Here is a 13,588-nt window from a genome sequence, read left to right on the forward strand (position 1 = left end):
CCCTTCCCTCTCTCTTAAGTGGTGCTGCCCCAGGTGGAAGCGTTGAAACACCCGTGCAAAGGAAGAGGCAAGGTTTATAAAGTCCCAGGGAATGTGGATGTCTCCAGCCCCACAGCAAGACCTGCCCTGATGGTGCTGCTCCACCTGTGCCCCAGGCTGGGCAAGCAGCCAAGTGACCTGGGCTTGGCTCTGCACCGGCCCATGGCGAGCAGAGGGAGGACGCAGACCCCAAGTGACCTCCCAGAGCACAGGTCTAACAGACCCCAAGAGACCTCCCAGAGCACAGGTCTAACAGATCTGTTTATTCCTGGAGAGCACAGTGAGCAGGGTGAGGAAGCAGAGCTGCCGGGCAGGCAGCAGTGGTTATTGCTGCAGGTCACTGCCTCCTCCAGTGACAACAGGGGTCTGGGGGAGCAAACTGCCTGCCTGCCTCTACAGGGCAGGGGACGGGCCCTCGCCCACTGCCAGGCTGGAGCCACCCCATCACCCCAGGAGAAGGTGAGGGAAATGGAGTAGCACAGAGAAGTGCAAATATGTTGGCACTGGAGTTCATCTGCTCTGGGCAAAGGAGCCCAAGATAGGAGGAGAGTGTTACAGTATGGGAGGATGAGGGATTGGGAGAAAAAACCCCAACTTTGTGCCGAAGACCCCCATGAACCACCACTCCCTGCTCTCTGGAGGAAGGCATTGCCTCTTGGGTGCTGTACCCCCTAGCCCTGCTGTGGGCCATGACTGAGGGCAGCAGATGTCCCAGGAGCTCCCAGGGATGGGAGGGGAGGCCAGGCTGCTGTGACAGTGATGGCACGGCTGTGCCTGCATGGACAAGAGGAGCTTCAGTGCTGCAATACAGGGTTGCATGCATTCACATGATGGAGGAGCCCCAAAACATTCAGTGCTTGAGCTGTAGAGCTTGACCCAGTGCTGGCCTTAGGCCAGCACTTAGGGCATGGAGGTGGAAGGGATGTGTTGAAGGCCACGCAGAAAGGAGCCAGTAGGCTCCAAGCTTTGGTCGTGCTTAGGAGTGCTAAGTATGGTGCAAGGGCTTCATGATATCCAGTGTGGCCATCCCTCCTCCCAGAAGGCCACTGTGGCTCCCTTGGGAACCTGCTGCCTGAGCAAGGCAGTATGTGCTGCTGCTGCCAGGTGTGGGTGCAGACAGGCAATGTGTGCTGGAGGGGTGGCTCAGCACTAGAGCAGGTGATACCAGTGTCCTTCCCCTGGTGCCCCAGCAGCTGCCCCTCCCTGCTCTGCAGCTGGCCCCCAGCCTGCCACCATGCAGGGACTCACAGGTACCCCGTGCTGCTCGCCCTCCTCCTGTTCTGGGGTGAGAGGGAGCAAGGGCATGTGGAAAGAAGCCCAGCCCAGAAGAGGAGAAGGGAATCCCCTGCCTGCCTTGACCCCTGGTCCACTGGAGAAGATGGTGTGAGGCTTGCTGGGAGGCAGGGCTGGTGGCTCAGCGTGGGATGGAGCAAGGGGGGAAGAGTATCCTGTATCCATAGATCCAAGGGGAGGCACTTGGAGTGGACCTGGCCCATCGGGGTGTCCCAGCTGCAGCAGATCTGTTGTAACTCCTAGCCACACATCGTCAGCAGCAGCCACTGGGACAGAGAGGGAGAAGGAATGAGCAGGGTCCATTTTTGGTGTCCTCATGAGCCAATTTTAACAGCCCTCCATGAAACACAGAGCCTGCAGCAGTCCTGTTTACTCCCCTTGATCTTTTATGGGTTCTTTCCCTACCCAGGGGGCTGGAGGGCTTTCTACACCCACCCCAGGTGCCCCATTCGCCCTAATGCCATGTCCCCTTGTTTCCCACCCCAACTTTCACTGGGCTGAACTCTCACCTCAGAAAGGTTCATGACAGCAGTGCCAGTGCCTTCAGGGTCCATGCTACGGAAGAACCCTGCAGGGACACAAGCAAAGTGAGCAACACATCTCTCTGTTCCTGCCCTCCCTGCTTGCCCCAGGGCGATCACTCACTGAACATGGTCTCCAGCTTCAGGAGGCAGCAGACAAAGTTGTCAAAGTCCACGCCCATGTCACTGTCTGCATAGCGCGCCACCACCACCTGATGCAGCTTGTTGTTCAGCTTGAAACCTGCAAGGCAGAGAGCAGTCAGCCCCCCGGGGAGGCAGCAAAGCAGGGTGTAGTTGTGAAAGTCCATGCACTCACACAAAGGTCCAGCAACCCAGTGCCCAAGGAAGGGCACGTGCCCAGCCTCAGTAGGAAGAGGGGATGCTCTCCCTGCAGCCATAAATGACTAATTAGCTCACTGATCCACCCCAGCCTCTGCTTTTCCAGGATGGGATTCTGCAGGCCAGAGCAGGACAGAGGCTGGGACCACCTTGCATGCCTCTCTAACTCTGAGGCTCCAACACTTGGCACAGCTGTGATGCAGAAAGTCTGGTGCATACAGGGGCCACATCTCACTGCAACAGGTTGGTTGGCTTCAAGCACGAAATACAAGCTGGTCACACTCTTCTCCTGCTATTTAGGACAGGACTCTGACAGCAGGAGCCCCCTCCCCAGCCTCCAGCCCAGTCCCATCCATCTCCAGACCTACCTGCTGACTCCAGAGCCATGCGCATCTCATAGGAGCTCATGGTGCCTGACTTGTCCAGGTCGTACTGGCGATAGATCGTCTGCAAAAACATCACAGGGGACATGAAGGGAGGGCTCTCCTGTGGCCTCCAGGCTGGCTGTACCCCCTCCTTGCTGCCTCAGGAGGGGTGCTACCCCTGTGCAGTGCACCATGCCCCCTCTCCTCCTCACCAGCCAGCTCCGGATCTTGTTCCACAGGATCTGGAACTCCACCAGCCCAAGGCGGGCACTGCCGTCTTTCTGGGGGGCAGAGGGTCAAGGAGGTCAAAGCAGCCAGGAAAGGTAGGGGGGTACAAAGGCAAAGCTACCAGATCCCAGCCACGGGAGGTGAGAAAAGCCTGGACACGCTTGGCCTGTCCAATTTTTTCCCCCAACCTTCCCCTCTATCCTGCAGCATCAACAAAATAAGAGCCTGCAACCCAACAAGGAACTTGAACTAGCAGCCATGCCACTCCTTGGGAGCAGCTGTGCTGCTGCTGTAGGAAGCACATGGCTGTGCTGTCCTTGGACAAAGCTGGGCTGGCCTGCAGCAAAAAGGAATGTTGTAGGGCCAGGCTGGAGAAGGGCTCAGAGGTGCTCTTTGCCTGACTCCCCAGCTGCATGTCCTTGTACAAGCAGGACACTGGCCATGGCTCCTGTCACTTGACTCATCCACAACAACTGGACAGGATAGTTTGGAGGAAAGAAACCCAACAGTCCTTGTTTCCTTTGAGGGGTACCTCAAAGGCTGGGTGGCACAACAGCACATCAGGCTAAGGAAGTGAAACACAGGAACTTCCTCCTGGAGGTGAAAGTAGAAGGCATGGGGTGGGACCGTGCTGGGCTTTTGGTGGCAGAGCCAAGGCCCAAGCAAGCAGGGGAAGTGATGCCTCTTGCCAAAAAATCCTGCTGCTGCAGTTGAAGACTGTAGGGCAGGTGACCCTGAAGCCAATAAGGACCCTTCCTTTCTTCCTCCAGTTAAACAGCTTCAGCACTGCTGGAGAGCCAAACCCCAGCTCCAAGAGACAATTCTTGTTTCTTGCAGGCTGAGCCCCACAAAAACCAGCCCTGGCCCACAGCACCAGGAGGATACATCCATCAGGTTGATCATGTTGCGGCAGGAGTCCAGGCTGAACCCATCTGTTTTCAGATCTTTGTCTGAGGAGGAAGGAGGAGGTTAAGCACATGCACCAAAACCCAAACTGCTGAGCAACCTGGGCTGCAGGGAGCAGGGGTAGGAAGAGTAGTGCTTACGTCTTGCGATGACTCTGTTCAGAATAGTCCGAAGCTCAAAGACGTTGATTTCCATGTCCTGGAGCAGAAGCAGAGTTAGGATCACCCCTTGCCTGCTCTCCACCCCACTTGTGGCCATTGTCCCCCTCCTGCCTAAACATCTCTGCCTTAGTCACAAAACATGAGGATGCCATTACATTTCTTGTAATGTAGGTGTGATGGTGTGATGACAGGGCAGATTTGGGGAAGAGCACCCAGCTGTGACTAAAACTCAGAAGAGTTTTAGTCACAGCTGGGTGCTCTTCCCCAAATCTGCCCCTATCATCACACCATCCCTGCAGGCAGCTGGGCTGAGCCACAGCAAAGATGGACTTGTCTGCAGGATGGGACTGAGTGAGGTGGGGTGAGCTGAACTCCCACAGCCAGGGGTTCAGTCCTGTCCCCTCCCCTCCCCAGAGGGCTTTCCAGAGCTTAGCACAGCCATACCCACCTCCCCTGCCAGCTGCTGGAACATGTTCTTGAAGCTGTCCTCTATGTCATCCTCAGTTATTTCCTCCTGGGGTGATGCAAACCAGAAAGAAGAGGTTAGTGGTCAAACCCAGGCTCTGCCCTGCCTTCCAGGCTCAATAAATGCCAACAGGAAAAGAAGCTCTTCTTTGTTTTTCTCTTCTTTGTTAATTGCTACACCTCCATCACCCCAACCTTGCCAGCCCCTCTCCAGCCACACTGACATCCCAGGCTCCCCCTCCCAAGTGCCAGAGCCTCAGCACCAGCCAGTCCAAAGTGGCAGCTCCTACCTCATCTGCCAGATCTGCCGAGATCTCCTCATCCAGCTCCCTGGGGCAGAAAGGGGAAAACAAAGTGATGAGTGGGCTCCCCAGCCAGCAGGGAGCTGGCAAGGTGCAGGGGGGGACGCCTGACAGACGCGGGGTGTCCCTCCCAGGGGGCCAGGACTCACGCTGTGTCCGACTGCTTCTCGGTGAAGACCCGCAGCACGAAGTCAGCCTCCTTGTGCGGCTCGAAGGTGGAGGGCACCACAATGTACTCGCCGGGGGGCAGCCGGATCTGGTTGCTCACCTCCCGCAGGTTGATGAAGGTCTCAGACCGTGCCCGGGACTGGTTTCGCAGGAAGAAGTCCTTCTTCAAGTGCACATTCTGCATGCCCTGGGCCTGGGGGAAGGAATGTGCTTGTGGACCACAATGGAGTGGTGGGACCAGCGCCAGCCCCATCAGGTAGGACAGCTCTGCCCTGCCCATCCAGTAGGAGTCATCCCTCCCTCCCACATGGAGGTGCCCAGCTCCCACTGGCACACTAGCCACAGCCAGTGCTGTGGAGCTCCCATGCCACTGGATGCATCAATCCATTTTTGCCCAGTCTTGTGCTTCCCTCCAAGATGGGGTAGGCTCTGACAGCTCAGCACGTACCTCCTCAGGAACCTGCAGATAGGAGGGAAAAGGGGAAAAAATCAGAATCCCAGTAACTGCCCCATCCCTTATAGCTGCAGGGAGCACAGGATGAGGGACATTAGCCCACAGCTGGCCAAAGCTGGTGGGAAAGATTTTCTTGAGGACTGGGATTGAGGTGGGACTGGCAGGGCTGAGCCTGTCCCAAGGAAGGAGCCTGGGGGCGGGCAGGGGTTACCTCGTAGACAGCAAAGCCGATGGTGTGCATGTCACCTCCCACGCGCCGCTCCCGCCGCCGGTGCTTCTGCATCAGAGCCACCAGGAAGCTGCAGGCCACCTCATCATCCCCAGGGTCATCATCTTCTTCCAGCAACTTGATTTTAAACTGGGGGTTGATCCAGAATGTGGCTGGGAGGAAGGGGATGCATGGATGAGACGCCTGGTTCCATCACGCTGCCAGGAGCACAGGTGTGGAGGCCAGAGGTACCTGGGTGATTCCTGCAGCCCCCGGCAGTGCTCCCCCGGCGCCAGGTGCCCTCAAACACCTGTGTGTGCCACCTGCTGAGCTCATCCTTGGTGAGGGCATCGGGGGTCAGGTTGCAGATCTCGAGCCTGGAGAACTCCCTCATGAAGTCCCGGAAAGACATCCTGTGGGAGGCAAGGAGGGGCTGAGGCCAGGGCACTGCTGTGGGGAGGGAGGAGAGCACAACTAGCTCTGGACCCAGCTAACATTTTAGGAGAATTAAGTGGCAGTAAAATCTTTTACCCTAAACAGTTATAGTTTATTTAAAGCCTTGTGCTGGGTTTGGGTAAGAAGGGATGTTTACTCTTCCTACATGTTTATTTTGCATTTAGTTGGCCTGAATTTCCTTCGAGGGAGGAAAATTATTAACTAGATCAGATGAGAAAATGCTGGCAAGCTCTCCAGTGCTGGGAAGCCAGCTCATAAAGGTAGGTCATGCGCTTCAGGTGAAGCATGACTGCAGGATCTCTCCCTGGCTCCTCTGCTCCTTCTTGGACAGGCTGCTGAAATAGAGCAGCACTTTGCTCCAGCACTCACCAGAACTCTCCATCTTCCATCTTCAGCTGCAGCTCTTCCCTCTCATCAGGGTCAATGTTGTTCCACTCAGAGGAACTGGAATAGCAGGAGAGACAATTAGGTAAGGACTCCTGAGAGTGATTCAGAACAGGCCCTCAACTCCTCTCTTTCTGATGCAAAGGGCTCTGCACACTGTGAGCTTCACCTCAGCACTGCTCCGTGCTTGACTGCTGTGTGTGCAGTGCTTGCTGCCTGACAGAGCGAGACTGCCATCCCTTCTGTCCTGCTTACCCATCACTCCAGGCTCCAGTCCACTCCACCTGACCCCAGGGATTCCTGATGCGGATGAGTTGCTCCTGCTGACCCCGGTAGTTCACCTGCCAGACACCAGACACGAGAGTTGGAGCCCATGCCACTGGCCAGGCTGATATTGCTATTAAAGTCTAACCTAGGTGACTCACATCTCTGAAGGCCGTCACAGAATAGGCGTGGCCCTTCACCAGCTTCTTGAAGGTCACTGCTTCCATATCAAAGGCACTTGTGATCTGAGGAGAATGTGTAATGCTCAAGTCAATAGGACTGCATTCATATAGTCTTATCCCTATCCCTTCCCTCCACTGTGTGGAGAATTCTCCTTGCTTTGCGCTGCTCCAGCCAAGAGAAGTAGCAGGTAGCAGCTCCCTGTGCTCAAAGACTGCTAGTTGTGGACAATTTAAAGACAGTTTCCTTAGCACACCAAAGATCCATCAAGGAACCACCCAAACTTCAGAATTTAAAAACCCCGCTCCAGCTAATTTGCTGATGCAAAACATGGCCAGAGTTATAGGCAGTGCCTTGTCCTGCACTGGAGATGAACAATCCCGCTCCATCCAAAGGAGCCACGTGTTGTGCCGCAGGGCTGCCACACTGGCTCTGGAAAGGGAGCTGTGGTAGGAGGGCAAAGAAGTAACCTTGCCCCGGTGTCCCAGTGAGGGGACTGCTGACACAGCCTTGGCTGTGAGGCCTCGCTGTGGCCAGCGCTGTGGCAGGGCCCTGGCTCATCCCAGCAGGTCACTCACGTCGATGGAGCAGCCCAGCAGGGAGCCCCTCTCCAGCGCCTTGCGGATGATGTGGGCCATGTTGCGCGGCGGCCGCTTCAGGTCGTACATCTCTGCCACGCCGCCCGTGAAGTCCTCGAAGCCCTCGGTGGTGCTGCCCCCCGAGAGCGACTCGTAGCAGCCATTCAGCCTGAGGGGTGTGTGAGGAGACAGGCAGGTAGCACACTGCAGCTGCCCTGACACCCAGCACAGGCAGGGCCAGCGACACAGGAGACTCCCTTCCCTCCACGCCCCCACCCCATACATGCCCGCCCACATGCCCACCACGGGGATACCCACTTGGCATAGGCCTTCTCCAGCAGAGCACTCCAGAACTCGGTGCACTCTGCCGAGTGCACAAACAGAAGCTCCCCATCCTTGGTGGGCAGCAGGTCATCCACCACCACGTCCACCCACTCGCCAAACTGCCAGATCTGGGGGGTGAGGAGGGAGTGGGATGAGCTCAGAGCATCACATGGCATCATCCTAACCCCAGAGGGATGGCCTCAGCCCACCACCCTCGCTTCTGCCACAGCCCACCAGCTGCGGAGGGCCAAAAGCTCCCAGCCCACCTGGAAGTGAAAGATGCCAGCATAGTCCTCCTGGAAGCTCTGTCCATGGGGCACCACGCGGTGCAGGAGCTCCTCATTGAGCGTGAGGGAGCCAATGGCAGCCAGCAGCCAGCAGTCACCTGGGGAAGGAGAGGAAGCTGGTATGAGTACCCATCACCTCCCTAGCTGGGAGGGTAGGTGATGCATGTTTAGGAGCCCATGGTGTGCTCTCTTTGCAAATGTTTGTGGCTACCCAGCTCAAAAAGTCCATGGAAAAACCAGACAAGGTGCAGCAAGCAGAACTCAGGGGTTCAGGTTTGCTCAGCCTGCCCACAGAGAGAAGTATTAGCTCAAGGCAGCAAGGAATGTTCCTCCCTCACCTGGAGCCTGTGTCCAGACCACCACACACAGTCAGCACCAACAGCCCCCTCCTGCAGCCATTTATCTGGACCCTCCTGTAACTCATTCATTTGACTGCCCTCCATATCTCAGACAGCAGTTCTGCAGCAGAATTACACTTTGCATGTAAAAAGCCTTTTTAGCAAGCGAGCGGTTTCATGCTGCTGCCCCAGCTTCTCAAATTGCAAGCAATGCCACCGCACTTTTCCTTCCGAGTGATCTTAACCACAAGTGCTGCTCCAGGCCACTGTGCTTTAAATTCTTTGACTTGATTCTCTTTTCTCTTTTACCTTTGAAGCCTTTCACACCTTAGCCTCGAGCCTGGATAACCTGTAACTGGGCTGTGGTTTGACAAACTGCCATTTCCGAGGTTTTAATGACCAAGTGAACACTACCACAGTGCTTTGGGCTGTTATGCACTCCAGTTGCCACCTCAAGTTTGTCCTAATTACTGGGTATATTAAATGTATTCAGCCCTGAAAACAGCATGCTAAATGTGCTAAGGTATACAATACTCCCAATCAAGTGCCCTACTTGCTCTCAGTCAGGACAACACTGTCTGTGGTACCAGGATCTGTTTCTGATGACCACAAAATCCCAGCTGTGGTTCAGCTCTGCTAGCCTACCCAGCCCATTCACACTTCTCTCCTTGCCTTAGTGCCCTCGCCTTGGAAGACACCCTGGAGAAAAGACAAGTCATCACTTGTACACCTCTCCATACCCTTCTGCCACACCACATTCGTTAGCAAGCATTTTGTCACCACCACCACCACCTCAGTTTGTTATTGTCATGCAGCTGCCATCTCTCACCATTTACCAAAGCAGAGAGCTCTTTGGAGCAGCTCCTGGCATTGTTGTCAGCATGTGTGAGGCATGGATGCACCCAGAATCTCCACTGATCTCAGCACGGTCAAGCTGTGCACACATCAACTCATTTTTGTGGAGCTTTAACCCAGAGCTACCAGGAGGCACAGGATGCCCCCTGACTTGCAGTTTCCACCTCACTGACTGGAAAGGGCCACCCAACCCTCCCCAGTCACTGCTGCCTGGACCAAGGTCCAGGGACAAACCTTCAGCACTCACCGAGAGCCCCCTGGCAGATGTCTGTCCGTGTAGCACCACCAACGATGAACTGAGGGTCATCCACTAATTCCTGCAGAAGGACAGAATCAGATGCTGCTGCTGGATCTTGGCAGGGCCTGGGCTTTAGCAGGGCTGGCACCCACTGCAGCTCTGACTCGAGAGAAATGGTATATGGTCCCTGTGAGATGTACCCCACCTGCCCTCTGCTAGGGAAGGCTGCTTGACTGCAACCCCAAGGCCATCATGGTAAGGCAAGGCAAGATTTGCTGTATCCATGGGAGGACAAGGCTGGATGACATTCCCCTCGCCCTCACGGCACCAGGGGATATGCACTCTCAAAAGCCCCAGGTACTGAGGGTGACACATCCATGCCATGGCACCTAGGAGCAAGAACACAACCCACCTTCTTTTGAAGCCCACAGTCTGCTGCCCAGAGGAAGCAGTGCCTGCCAGACACAATGCTTTTCTGAGCAGACACTCATAGGGAACGGCCCTGGGCCCCTGGGAAAGTGGCTCTGCAGCACTCCAGGGACTTGGAGCACTGAGGGGTGCCAGCAAGGCCAGTCTGCAGCTCAGCACAACATATCAGTGCAGACATACAGGACAGGGACGCCAGCCCAACCTGAGAAGAAGCAAGCCCAGCACTCACCGACGGACGCTTCCACTCCACTCCCCGTGTCTTGCTGGAGTGTGGCCCCAGCTCCTTGAATCCAAGGGCAGTTGGGCCAGCTGGGAACTGGGGATCCCTGAAGAGGGTGCCACTCTCAATGCACTGCTGCTTGAGGGCCTCATAGTCCTGGTTGAGGTACTTGATGGCGTTGTGGTGCTGGCCAAGCCCCTCGGCTCTCAGGCGGTCTCTCTCCACGCGAGCAGCCATCCCGCCAAAGGGCATCATAGCTCGGCACCAGCACCGCTGCCTTCCACTCCACTCCCTGCAACAGAACAGGCACGGCCACCCTGAGGCACGGCTGCTACCTTGCTCTCCCCTGGGGATTTCAGCCATCACACAGAGCCAGGCTTGGAGGCTGAATCCCCAGTTCCCCACCACTCCCACACCAGGGACCTTCTCCAGCAGCAATGCCTGGTGCAGTGAGCCCATGACACCAGAGCACCCCAGGGTGGGCACACACACACCAGGAGAACCTCCCAGACCCCATCCCCAGCAGCAGCCCCGTTCTGAGCCCTGTCCTCCAGCCTGGCTTTGCAGCCCTGCTGTCTTTAGGGGACACCAAGGGGGCAAAGCAGCATTGAGGGCGGGCTGGGAGGAGGCAGCCCCCAGCACCTAGGTCATGGGTCCTGTCCTGTCCCCGCTAAGCCAAAAGGCTGAGCCGGGAGGAATTTCAGACGCTTTCCAACCTCGTCAGCCTCTCCTCCCGGCGCAGCTTTCCGGGTTCTTCCCTCGTCCCGGCTCCTCCTCACCCGCCTCGGCCGGGAGGGCGTCAGCGGCTGCCTGCAGCTTCTCCCACCCCCAGGGGCCTCTCCCTCTCCTTTTCCCTCTTCTCCGAAAGCCGGCCCGGCTGCCTGAGCACTGAGTCAATAGGGCCGGGTAGGGAGGAGCCCAGCAGATAGTTCTAGCTATGGGGCCAGAGAAGGACAGAGAAGGAAGAGGCGGGACGGCACACACACACACAGGGAGGAAAGGGAGGATGACTCAAAGTTCGTAGACCGCCAGAGGAGCAGCCTGCAGGGAGATACCGGGAAGGGACTGCGGAGTTCAGCGGGGCACCCCGGCACCAGGAGAGCGGGGCAGGACAGACACCGCAGAGCCCCCATCCCGCACCTCTCCCTGCCCTGGCCATCCTCCCGGGGCTCTGGCCAGCAGCTCACGGCCAGGAGCTCCGAACCAGCTTGACACAGCTGCCAGGCATGTCTGGTCCCGCAGCCCTGCCCCACCGCGCCCGCTGCGGTGGGCAAGTCCCTGCTCCCCTCCCGGCGTCCAGCTGCCCTCAGCTCTGTCCAGGCACCATGGCAGCAGCCAGCACTCACACCCACAGCACCGCCCAGGCTGCAAGGGGCCTCTGGCACCGGCCGCTCCAAGCCTCCATGCAAGCAGTGTCACCTGCAGCAGGGCCATGGGGCAGGTGCCACCACCCCCAGCCCACTGGCATCTGCGGCTCATCCTGCCCCACTCCCCAGCAATCTCAGCTCCTGCTTGGCTGGGCTGGTTCCGAATACTTCAGAGGTTTCTTCATGTGAGAAAGTGGTGTAGTCCTTGGGTAAATAAGCCAGGAGCCAGCAACCCACTCAGAGCAGCAAACTGGAATGCCAGTGCTGGCCCACTCCCTTCCCAGTACCCTATCCCAGGGGAGCAGGACACAGCCTGGCTCCAAAGAGGCGGCTTTCCTTGTCCTGAAGGGCTGTGACAGCTAAAGGGAAGGCAGGCAACAGTGAATAGGGTGTAAGCTCCTGGCACATACATAGGGCATAAACTTGGCTGCTAACCCATGTGGCTGTCCTAGCCAGAAGCTTTTCAGAAGAAAAAAATTACCCTTTCCCATGACTCTGCCTGCTCTGGGATGCTCTAAACCCACTACCCTTCTCCAGGGAAGCGCCAGCCCTTCTCTCCTCTATGATGGTCCCAAATCTATGGAGCTCCTCCTATGACTCCTGCCCCACAGCCGCACCCTGGCAGTCTCTCCCAGTGGCAAGGCACTCGGTGCCTGCAGAGCTGGCAGGATGGCTTCTCCAGTCCCAGACACTTCCCAGAACAGAGGGGCCCTGAGGGAGGAGGGATCCCAAGTACAGCTGCCCAGACTGCCTCCAGATCCCACCTCACCACCTCCCCGGCACTTACAGCACAACCTGCCAGTGGCCAGGGAACTTCCCCTAGCCATAGCCCCTGCCAGGTTCCCTGCACCCTTTTTCCCCACTCTACCTACCAGCACAGGACATGGCTGCGGACATGGGGAGCTCTCTGCAGACACGGGCACTGTACGAGTTATTCTTAGCTCTGTGGCTCAAAATACTCGGGCAGGCTGTGCTCAGTGCAGACGGAGGTCACGCAAGCGCAGAGCAAAGGAAAGCATTTCAGACCCCAGAATGGGAGAGGAACCACATGGGTCTCTAAAGCAATGGGGTCAGCTACTGACACCTCCCCAGGCTTATGCTGACGGACACTGCAGGTCCTCCACGGAGAAGGAAGGGGTGTGATGAGACAAGCCAAGCCTCCAGGGCAGTTTTCCACCACAGGTGACATCCAACTCCAATATGATGCTTTCCAGTACCCGAGGCACTTCCGATCCCTCCCAGGTGGGAGCAAAAAGACACACTGGTTCCTGCAGGGTCCCTGACACCTTGTGCACTTAAGCTCGTACTGCAAACCCTTGGGCAGCATCATTGTTGAAGTCTAGCCAAAAATCTTTGCAGACCTCTGCTTTGCCAGCTGCTCTTGCAAATCAACGGAAGTGGGGAGTTCCCTTCCTCAAAATCAGCCCTGACACACGGTATCCTGCCGCATACTCAGCTCGGGGCAAGGCATCACAGCCGCCCATGGCATTCCACAGTGCCCAAGCAGCTCTCGGGCCCTTTCCAGCCCTCCAGATGACAAAGATCTTCGTTTCCCACAGGCTCCCCTTTATGTTACCGCATCCCTTTGACGGATGCGGGCTTGGCTTTGGGGTCGGCAGCGCATCCCGGGAGGTTGCGGTATTCAGTTTACTCGCCGCCCCGACTGGGAAGCCTGTGGGTCTCTGCGGATGCGTTAGGTAATGCAAAAATCCCCGCAGACAGAAAGGGATGGGAGGGGTAGGCATGCCTAGATAAGCTTAGAAAACAGAGGAAGCAGCCGGTGAGGGGGAGACGGACGGATCCGGCAACGGGCTCCCCCCCAAGCTGGGGGTCGGACAAGGGGGAGGATGGGGGGGGGGATGGACTTACGGAAGCTGCTGCTGCCGCCACCGCCCTGCCCGCTACGGCTCGGCCCGGCCCAGCCCAGCCCAGCCCGGCTCAGTACAGCCCCGCGGAAGGTGGAGTTTCGGCGGGCAGGATGTACGAGCAAAGCCGGGAGGGCAGTGGGAGGGGGAATTAAAGGAGCAGTGACAGTTTACAGACACTGGGAGGGGATTATAGATCCAGGCTGATGGTGAGGTCTGTCTGCTGTCACACTCTCCCAGCTCCCAGGGATGGGGGGGTTCCGCCGGGATGGGCGTGCTCCTTCCACCATTGTTCTGAGGAAAGGGTTGGGTCCACACGGAAACCGGGGCTGGAAGGAAAAGAGGAAGCAACTT

The 13,588-nt window shown here is 57.3% G+C and overlaps 1 protein-coding gene across 2 annotated transcripts; it reads right to left on the reverse strand.

Moving 5' to 3' along the window:
• Positions 1-282: 282 nt before the first annotated feature.
• On the reverse strand, positions 283-13,331 carry CAPN11 (calpain 11). 2 transcript variants are annotated; one of them, XM_066546569.1, is made up of 22 exons: positions 13,239-13,331; positions 10,012-10,294; positions 9,363-9,432; positions 7,902-8,020; positions 7,630-7,763; positions 7,312-7,480; positions 6,715-6,798; positions 6,545-6,630; positions 6,275-6,349; positions 5,702-5,862; positions 5,453-5,622; positions 5,236-5,247; positions 4,769-4,980; positions 4,608-4,647; positions 4,301-4,366; positions 3,832-3,889; positions 3,671-3,735; positions 2,770-2,838; positions 2,561-2,639; positions 1,978-2,094; positions 1,842-1,900; positions 283-1,598 (listed from the first exon to the last, which is right to left on the reverse strand). In XM_066546569.1, exons 2-22 carry the CDS (start codon positions 10,255-10,257, stop codon positions 1,572-1,574), a joined length of 2,118 nt encoding a protein of 705 aa, XP_066402666.1. In that variant the 5' UTR covers positions 10,258-10,294; positions 13,239-13,331; the 3' UTR covers positions 283-1,571. The 2 variants fall into 2 exon arrangements, with proteins under 2 accessions (XP_066402666.1, XP_066402667.1); XM_066546570.1 differs by lacking the exon at positions 13,239-13,331 and adding an exon at positions 12,242-12,278.
• Positions 13,332-13,588: the final 257 nt, after the last annotated feature.

Source organism: Molothrus aeneus, chromosome 3 (genome assembly GCF_037042795.1).
Source record: "Molothrus aeneus isolate 106 chromosome 3, BPBGC_Maene_1.0, whole genome shotgun sequence".
In the NCBI taxonomy this organism is placed as follows: domain Eukaryota; kingdom Metazoa; phylum Chordata; class Aves; order Passeriformes; family Icteridae; genus Molothrus; species Molothrus aeneus.